The 10943-nt window shown below is 37.5% G+C and overlaps 1 protein-coding gene across 1 annotated transcript in view; it reads right to left on the bottom strand.

Annotated features, from left to right (window-relative positions):
* Positions 1-436: 436 nt before the first annotated feature.
* LOC106878625 (uncharacterized) overlaps positions 437-10943 on the bottom strand; it is a 140588-nt gene continuing 130081 nt past the window's right edge. Inside the window, exons 2-3 of the mRNA XM_089353696.1 lie at positions 4019-6082; positions 437-606 (exon numbers count right to left, since the gene is read on the bottom strand). Coding sequence (XP_089209822.1) covers positions 563-606; positions 4019-6082 — 2108 coding nt within the window. The 3' untranslated portion in view covers positions 437-562. The remainder of the gene's footprint in view (positions 607-4018; positions 6083-10943) is intronic.

The raw sequence follows: 10943 nt of genomic DNA, 5'->3' as shown, positions 1-10943 counted from the left end.
ATATTGTGCCATACAAAATTCAAATCTCCAAATTTCGGTTTTAAGGAAACGAAGGACTCAATCTTTGGACAAGTGCTTGCACAAGAAAAAGAACTAAAGAAAGTTGGTTGTTAGTAAAATTGCGATTAAAAACAAACAAAACAAAATAACAAAAAACAAAAGAAACATATTTATCAGACACCATGGAAGCATTTTTCACATTTTTAATTTCCTTTAAGAAACGGAAGTAGATCCATTGCTTTATGGGAGATTTAAATTTGTCGAAGCTTCGGTTATCTTTATAGTAATACGTAAATATATTTTTTTATAAAATCATATGTATATCTAACTATTTATATGTATGCAGGTACCTAACGCACACAAAACTTACGTTTTGTTGCTTGTCTGCAGGTTATACTATGTGTTATTATAAATGTTATGTTGCATTTGTGTTGCTTTCGTGCAAAGCAAAACCATTCTCAATAACAGTAGAAGGAGTAGCAGCAGCAGTTCCGGTAACGTGTATTGTTGCTCCCATTATTTTCTTCTTGTTTGAGTTTTTTTTTTTTTTTTTTTTTTTTTTTCAATGAAGGTAAAACTTCTCGAATGCTCTATGTGCTGCTGGATCTGGAAGTGTTAGAGGATGATGGTTTGAACATATGGTTTATTTCAGGGATGGAGGGAACATTTATAAGAGAAATAATAATGAGTCTTATCAATACTAACGGGGAGATGGTAGACCGGGACTGGAGTGATATTATGTGCAGAACAAAGAGATTGCACTGGAACAGAACGAAGACACAGACACACACACACACACACACACACACACGCATTAACAAGAACATTATAATAATTATAATAATTATTTTTTCTACTCTAAGCCTAAAGCTTGAAATTTAGGGGGACGGGGTTAGTAGATTTCATCGATCCCAGTGCTCAATTGCTGATTTTTTTTATCACCCCAAAATAATGAAACACAAAGCAGACCACAGCGGAATCTGAACTCAGAACATAAAGACGGACGAAATGACGCTAAGCCTTTCGCTCAGCATGCTGAGGACTCTGCTATTTGACTGCCTTAATAACAACAGCAACAACAAAATAATGGTTTCGAATTCTGCACAGAACGAGCAATTTAAGTGGAAAGATAGTATGTGAATCACATTAACTTGAATGTTCAGTTAGTACTTATATTATCGACCGCGAAAGGATGAATGACAAAGTCGACCTCCGTAGGACAAGAATTCAGAACGTAAAGAACAACAAGAAATTATAGCACAGAATTGTTTCCGTCGATAATCTAATGATTCTACGAACAATAATAATAGCAACAACAATCATGGTACGATGTTCAAATACTTGTAACAAGTTTTTAAAGTTTGGCGGACTTTACTCCGAGTTTTTGCATCGCCCCATCAAGAGTTCGACATTCACAAGTTGTGCAGCCAATCTAATCGCAGTCATGGTTGCGTGGTTAAGACCTTCACCCCTCGGCCAGCTATGAGGTCCCAAGTTCCGTCCCAATGCATATCACTTTTGATAGGAGTGTTCTTTACATTAGTTTCAGAAAAGCATTGTTTGTTGAAGTTGCATATGCAATCCGTGTAGAAACCTCTCATATACATATATATGCATATCTATCTATCTATCTATCTATCTATCTACATACATACATATACAGAAACAGTGAAGATCTATCTATGACCAAAATGTAATCACCTTCAAACTGAGATGCATGATAAAATAAATGACATCTTAAATTTCAATTTGAAATACCATACAGGAAAACTCAGGGTACAGATAAAAACTCGAAACACGAACCGGTTGTATTATTATGAATTACGTTTAACAGAAAAGCTGTCACCTCCATACATACACGCTCACACATATATGCATGCACACACACACACACACATATATATATATATACATACACACACACATATATATACACACGCAAACACGCGCAGGCGTGACTTTGTAAGAAGATTGCTTCTCAACCACATGGTTTCGGGTTCACTCCCACTGCGTGGCACCTTGGGCAAGTGTCTTCTACTATAGCCTCGGGACGACCAAAGTCTTGTAAGTGGATTTGGTAAAAGGAAACTGAAAGAAGCCCGTCGCATATATATATATATATATATATATATATATATATATATATATATATATATATATATATATATATATATTATTATATGTGAGTGTGTTTGTCCCCCATGCCAATAAGTTAATGGTTCGGCATTTGAGACCGATAGAATAACTACCAGGCTTACAAAGAATAAGTCCTGAGGTCGGTTTGATCGACTAAAGCCAGTGCTCTAGTATGGCCGAAGTCAAATGTGCGAAACAAATAAAACAAATAAAAGAATTATTTCATTGCAAGAGTGCAATGAAATAATTTAACAAAAAACTATATAAATTAATAAAGGACTGAACCAGTGCGTGTGTTTATTACCGGCATAATGCCTCTCCCAAGGTTTAATTGTAAATAAAAGAACATGTATACATATAAAAAGGTCCGTCCTAAATAAAGACGCTGAGTAAGAGTCTTACGATCCAACAGTCCCCGCCCGCACAGAAACATCTGTTGGGCTCTTAAAACTCTTGCTTTACCCCTTTATTCTGTGCGAGACGGACTTTTTATATGTATACATATATGTCCACTTTATGTGTTAATAATTTTTGTATATCGACTTGCCTAACTTGCTTGTCCTTACATTTGCTCCTCTACCCGCTCTTGAGCAGTTCGAAGTGTATTCCATACAGAGAATACTTGTCTCGAATGTATATATATATATATATATTACTAATTCGAAGTTGACGTTGACGATCATCAGACGAAATGCGAATTATGTTCATATATACACAAAATACCTTATACGGGGAACAGCTTTTAATTCAAGCGTGTTATATCCAAAACATGACAATGTTCTAAATTATTATTATTATTATCATTATTATTATTATTTATTTATTTATTTATTTACTTTGTGAGTGTCTGTCTGTGTCATTTTTTAAATCTTAGTATAAAATCCTCGCAGTTTGAAATAATAAATTTCCTACATATTACCGATGTTTCCAGATTCTCTCATTGGGTGCCTTCATCAGGTAATAAATGTTCATCAGGCATCTGTATTACCACTTTTACAATCAATGACTAATTTATGCAGACTGTACAGCCAAAAGTTGTCTATTAGAGTTCCACGCCATCACGCATGTATTTTGGTCATTAGAATTACACCTCATTAGTAACCTTTTATCTTGTATCTGACGAGTGTAAACTTTAGTTCTTTTGTTATAATATATATGTATTGCATTATAAATTCTATATATCTGTAGGGAACTCTATTTAGTATAGATGTATTATCGGTTGATATTTTCTATAGATAAATATTGAAGCAAAGTGGAAAGGTCTTACACAATGATACGAAAAACAAAAAAGACCCATATAAGAAAAGATTAATTTGGAGCATAGTCGCGTTTTCAATAACACATCTCTCTCATAACCTCACACACACTTACACACATGCGGGCGCACACACACACAAACACAATATTTGCATATACAAGTTGAAAAATGAAAATGTACAATGGTGTAAATTGCTCAACCAATAAACAACACTTCATGCGGTTGCTTTCAAATCTCATCTTAAATTGATTTCATACAACTTTTATTAAGCAATTTCGAAATCATTGTGTGCGTGCATGTGTAATCACGCATATTACACAAAGAGCTCATATTGATATATCTTCATCGATAAAGTAAACCCGGGGTGGTGGTACAATTAATATGAAAAGAAAAGAGGAACAGCTTGTAACACACACACATACATGTATATTATAAACATATGTTGTCTAATGATTCAAGTATCTTCTCATACTTTGGCCACAAATGTCGTTGGTTTTACTTGATTCAGGAATCACTTGTTATACATAACCCGACATAAGGCCCAGTGGTGGCCGCCTAAGGTGCATTTCATAAGACATACCACAAACAAAATATTGAATAGAGAGAAAGGAGAGGTGTACTTACCGTGATAAGGAGAGTATTCCATTGAAGTAGTGTGTGATGATGGCAAGGATGTGAGGTTTGTATGTAACTGAGTACTTTCATGAGTTTCCTGGTGCGGATGTAAATGATGTATTACGGACGACACAATTGGTGTTGTACTGTGGTGATGATGATGATGATGGTTATGGTGATGGCTACCACTGCCTGCACTGCTGCTTATAACACTGCTACCTCCAGTCACACAACCAACCACGTTGCTGTTTATGATGCTATTGTTGCCACTACTACTACTGCTAATGCTGTTGTTACTACTACAGATTTGATGTCCACTAGGTGGCAGTGCATGACACTGAGTCTGTATGCCGCCGGCCTGGTTGAGGACCGCCGTTGTGTGCCGTATTGCAGTGGTGGCCACAACTTCAAGCGAATTCGCTAAACTGCCAGCAACAGCAGGAGATGCACTATCCAATATCGAACCCTGCTGCTGACCCGTCGCAGACGGGACAACAACCCCAACGCTACTACCACCAATACCAACACCAACACCACCGTTACCACCGAGTCCACCATTAATGCTGCCACCGCCGCTAACAATAGAAGACGGGAGAGCCGTCGAAAGAAGACCTGATGAGGTATTTACTACTGGTGGGTTCAAAGATGAGGGGCCATTCAACAAATGCAGCCCAGCTGCAGCAGCGGTGGGGCCCGAACCGAGACTCGATGCAAAAGCCATGAAACGTTCTTCAAACATGTTGACACATTGAATGAAAGCGTTGGCCTGTTGATGGAGGCCATAAATAGAAGCGCGCAAGGAAGCCATATCAGTGGCGGTGACGGCGGCAGAAGCTGCTGCCGCTGCTGCTGCTGCCGCTGCCACAGCGCTGTTCGTTTCGGCAAACTGCGCAACCGCCGCTCTGGTCTCGGGCAGGGGTTCAATAATAACATTGCCTCCAGTACTGGCGCCGTTTATAAGGTTTGACGAATAAGGATGAAGTGGAAAGTGAGGTAGTTGAGGGTTTGATTCCGAGAGATATTTCCGTCCTTCGTCAAGGTGTAAAAACTCGCTGCCGTTTATATCATAGTTGCTGGCATCTTTCTCGACCCCATTTAGTAATAAGGGGTTGTACTTGTCCGAACATTGTTCTGGTGACATCCTCAGGCTGTTGGTTGCACCAACACTGGCACTATTAGCAAGAGAGTGGTGGAGATGATGGTGATGATGATGATGGGGATGTAAATGATATAGATGATGGCTGTTACTGAAGCTGCTGTGGAAGCTGTTGCTGCTGATGATGCTGCTGTTGCTGTTGATGATGCTGCTGTTGTTATTATTGTTAGAATTGCTGCTGACAAGGTTGTGATCGCCGTCGTCAATATCGTCGTCGACGTCGTTGTCATTGTTGTTGTTGTTGTTGTTGTTGTTGCTGCTGCTGCTGTTGTTGATGAGGTTGTTCTCACTTTCGCTGTTGTTGGGGTTGTTGCTGTTGTCGATGACGTTTTCATCGTCATCGTCGTCATTCATAACGTCTTCGTCATCTTCGTCATCGATGATATCGTCGTCTTCACCTCCACCGCCGCCGCCTCCACCACCACCACCACCACCGTCGCCGCCGCCACCTCCTCCTCCTCCTCCGCCGCCGTCACCGCCGCCTTCGTCAACGTCGTCCTCATCAACGTCATCGCCGCCGTCATCATCATCATCGTCAACATCATCCATCTCTTCATCAACGATATCATCAGCGTCTCTGTGATTTATCTTACCGTCGAGATTGAGCTGTAGAAAAAAAGGAGCAGAGGACGTAGCGTCTATTGAGTCCGTGATACTTTTAAGGGCTACTTCCGTTGAGTTTGTAAAATTTTCGGATTCATGAAGAGTAAGTGTGTAAGGGGATTGTGTTTGAAAGTCGCCATCTGGATCTACTTCAGAAGAACAAACATCATCCTGCTGTTCAGTTTGTTGCTGTGGAAGATGTGTGCAGGATTTTTTGTGTGCAAGAAATTCTGCCAAATCGAGAAATTCTTCCTTGCATTTGCCACAAACATGGGCATCACCACTGGCCCGCTTGGGAGACGAAGCAGACTGACCTACAGAAGATAAAAAAGAAAAGAAACAAAATTAGAAAATTTATATAAACATGAAATTTTAACTAAAAATATTGATAATAATAATAATAATAATAATAATAAATTCGTTTTATTGGCCACAGGGGCTAATATCAATCAAAAACATATAAGGACAAAGACAGGACGAAGGTTACAAAAGGTTTTGTCCGAAAAGGTAGGAAAGTTTGTCTAAACAGAGGAAGAAAACGGAGAAAGATATAATAAATAAATAGAACTCCCAAAGGGGGAGGCACTTAATAATAGTTTATGTAGGACTGAAGTAACTCAACAGAAGTTTTTATAGATATAGAGAGAAGATTTCTTTACTTGAATACGTATCCAAGTAAAGAACTCTTCTCTCTATATCTAATAATAATAATAATAATAATAATAATAATAATAGTAATAATAATGGTGTTAAATTTTGCCACAAGGGCAGCCATATTGGGGAAGTGGATGAATCGATCACATCGAACCCAGTATTTTACTGGCACTTAATTTATCGATCCCGGAAAGGATGAAAGGCAAAGTCGACCTCAGCTGAATTTGAACTCAGGACGTAGCGACGGGCGAAATACCGCTAAGCATTTCGTCCAGCGGGCTAACGATTCTACCATCTCGCCGTCTTATATATAATAATAATAACTATAATTATAATAATTATAATGTACTGTTGCACAAAGGTACAAGTCTGTGTATACGCAGTTTTACACACATATATACACACGCGCGCGCACCTATAGATATATCTATTAGGTTTCGTGTAGTGTGCAACATGTTCAGCAATGAAGAGTATGACGTTGCATTTTTGCAAACAGCACAAACGGTAGTCCCGCCCTGCACATACACAAACTCATACATATATGCATATATATGTATACATATATACTCATACACACCCGCACAAATGCATAGGCTTCAAAATGGCGGTATGTCTCTAAGTTCAGTCGACCCTGACTAAACTCAACCTTGACTTGTTGAATAAAGTTTACAAAAATAACCAGAGAGCACTTTTTGTATTATGGCTGTGAATGAAATGTGAAGCCAATGTCTCCATTACAACTGCCATTTTCACCATCATCACCATCATCATTAACAGCATCATTATATTTAACACCACTTATCTTCACAAAATTTACCACCACCACCACCTTATTAGTCTGAGGGGAGTTGAGAAGTAGTGTACAAACATGGCGGCCGATATATTTTGTCTTGAAAAATTCTTTTTCCTTCTCTCTCTTCGTGGTATTCTAATTACTTTCGCTACGATTTTTCTTCTTTTATTCATTCCCCGCCTACTTTACTCTGGCACTTACCATATCACACAATCTTTTACTCCTTCACCACCCCACACATTCTCCCCACTCTATTTCTTTGTCCGTCTCTTTTTCTCTTTGTCTCTCTCCCCCTTTCCCCCTCTCTCTCTCTCTCGTTTTCTCTCATGGAGCCTGATCAGTTGAAACACTTTTTTTTAAATAGATTTTGCTATATTGTATTGATCTATGAGAATATTACTGCTGATGTTGCTTCCTTAATTGATTTATCCACTTGAAGACCTAGTTCCAGTACGAATATCAGACTAAAATAATCGATAATTTTATCATTGAGTTGTTAAACCAAGCCGATTAGACTTGCCTTGCAAACATAGTGACACTGGTTTTGTTGTGACTATTTTTTATCGATGTGAATATACATACACGCACGCACGCATGCATGCACACACAAACACACACATTTTACTTTTTAGTTGTTTCAGCCATTGGATTGCAGTCATGCTGGAGCACCAATTTGGAGGAGCTTTTAAAGCATGGTCTCTATTCTATAGACATCATTTGCCTAATCGCTAGGTTACAAAGATGTAAACTAACCAACACTGATGGATGGGCGGGATACAAAGACATACACACACACACAACGGATTTATTTCAGTTTTCCTTTGCCAAATCCATGCACAAGTCTTTGGTCAGTTGGGGTCTATATTACGAAACACTTGCACCTTCGACATTTTCCGAAGAAGCCACGCAGTGGGATTCAACGCAAGGACAGAAGGTCCAACGTTTATTACCTCTATAGATTGTTATCACGGTCACGTGAAAATGGTAAAGCACCGTACTAAGAGCATTTAGTCACATATTCTTCAACAGAACCCCGAAAGAGCAGTCGTGCAAGCTGAAATGTTAAATATTATTCGTAGCATTATTATTATAATCCTCGACATCGATATTATGTTGGTGTTATTAAAACAAACAAACGATTAAATAAAGGGATTCATTTCATATCTACTGATTATGTTAATTGCTCAGTGTATCAACACCACTCCTCGACTTCTATTGAAGACTCCTCGCCTTATGCTATCTCCACCTCGGCCAGCTCCCAACCACTTCTGCCTCGTTTCAGAGATGACGTCAGCCATTTATAGACAAGACTGAGCGTTTGTTTCAAGTCTCCTTCAGATACATCCATGCTGTTCTAATTTCCATGGATGAATTCCCTCGTCGGAAAAGTCTTCCCATCAGCAATATGAACACACGGTGTTCATTCAAAACACTCAGGCTCACTCTTTTTTTCCCTATCTGTTTTTATCTCCCCACTCTCTCTCTCTCACACACACACACACACAAAAGAACAAGCAATCAAAAATATATAAAATTACAGTTGACCGCTCACAAATAGCTATATTTACAAACTTCTATCACTGTTCATATGGTACTCAAACATAAATCCCTATCTCTCTTTCTCTCATTGTCTATCTATCTATCTATCTCGACATATATATATATATATATATATATATATATATATATATATATATATATATATATATATATATATATATATATATATATATCTCGATAGATTGATGCAAACATACGTTATGTACGCGTGATGTTATTCATGAGTAATGTAATATATAATACACGAGAGGGAGTGGTATATTTATTTTGTTCGAAGCTGGGTGATTGCTTTACTGAAGTTACTCAGAATTTCCTTATTCATGGCATATTTTAACCAGCAATACGATATCATTTATTTATCGTATTTCAAGCTCAAATTACACATCTTACGACAATTTCTGGTTTGCAACATAATCGTCATATTGTCAAATTTGAACAAATACGCTCTCTCTCTCTTTCTCTCTCTCTCTCCCCTCTCTCTGTTACACACACACACACACACACACACACACACATGTATATGTTCCAGACACATGTATTACGTATAGACACGTATGTGTATAAGGATATATTTAAGCTAACTGCTATTAGCAACTTAAACCACCCACAGTCGTCGCCACCACTATCTATACCACTACCGGACCGCTCATATCCATTTATTTATTTCAGCCATAACTATTTAAATGTTGTTGTTGTTGTTGTCATTGTCGTTCATCTTCGACGTTGTTCTTGGAACATCCTACACCATGTTTAATCACATGGAAATAACAGAGGACAGCTGAATTGTCTTTGCTTAGAAAATAAATTTCATGCTTGTTGAAAATTTCATCTCCCGTAATGTTGTTGTTGTTGTTGTCGTCGCTGTTGTTGTTGGTATTGATGTATTTCTTATGGCGCGCGATTTATTATTATTATTATTATTAATAATAATATTAATAACAATAATAATAATAATGTTGTTGTTGTCGTTCATGTATTTGTTATTGTTCTCGTTTTATTATTATTCTAATTATTATTATTATCATTATTATCATTATTATTATCATTGTTATTATTATTATTATTATCATTGTTATTATTATTATTATTATTATTATTATCATTGTTATTATTATTATTACGCTATTATATTTTAATTGTTTATTTGTTGTTACCAATTTTATTTTATTACTTATTTTTACTTTATATTCGTTTTAATTGTTTTAATTTGTTTGCCGTGATTTCCCTTTTATTTTTTTTCTCTTTGTCTTTGTTTTCAGAGACGGTAATGCTTTTAATAATTCATATACGAGCACTCATCCTCCAATGTGTGCATTTTAAAAACGTATGGTGCAAACGTTATATATGTGTCTGTAAAACTATATGCATGTGTATTGTGCGTGAGCGGATAATTGCACTCACATATGCACGTGTTTATTTCAGGAAAAAATGGCTGTCCCCTCTCTCTATTGTGTGTGTTTGTCTGTCTGTAAATCTTATTCGCTATTTCGTCTTTTAAACAGGAATCTAATTTTTCTCCATCTGCTTTCCCTCTCATATTTTAATATCTCCATATCCTTCTCTATTTCCAAATCTATCCATTATCCACCCCCTCTTCCGCGTCTCTCCCTCCTCCTACTCCTCCACATCATCTCGCTTCTCAATATTGTTGTCCGTATGAGCATCAACATCATCATTATCTTTCCCACCGCCACCACCATCTAAGTGAGAGATAAATGGGTAGTTAGAGATAGAGTGAGAGTGAGAAAGTAAGAGAGGGATACAGGGATCGACAGAATGATAGATAGATGGAGAGAGAGAGAGAGAGACAGACAGAGAGAAAGTGTATGTGTGTGCATGTGTGTGTGTTTCTGTGTCTGTCTGTTTGTCAGTCTGATGTGCTTGTTCATTTTTAGAGCAATTTCTTTCCCAAAGTATACTAGTTTTCAGCAAATCACCACGTGATTAACGATGAAATACATCCTCAGTTAAATTCACTACGCTGTTACCGGCTCTAGAACAATGCCGTAATAAAATGTACTGATCTAACCCATGCTAGGACGTAAATCAAGCGAATGTACGATGGCCAATCGCCAAAGCTTAGTAGCGCACATGCGCCTCTTCAGAGAAACATTATATTCTTGAATTGTTAAAAGCTATGCCACTCCTACCGAAATATATTCGTTGCT

This window comes from Octopus bimaculoides, chromosome 6, assembly GCF_046866305.1.
Source record: "Octopus bimaculoides isolate indiv1 chromosome 6, ASM4686630v1, whole genome shotgun sequence".
In the NCBI taxonomy this organism is placed as follows: Eukaryota; Metazoa; Mollusca; class Cephalopoda; order Octopoda; family Octopodidae; genus Octopus; species Octopus bimaculoides.
This window is presented reverse-complemented; position numbering and strand designations above follow the sequence as displayed.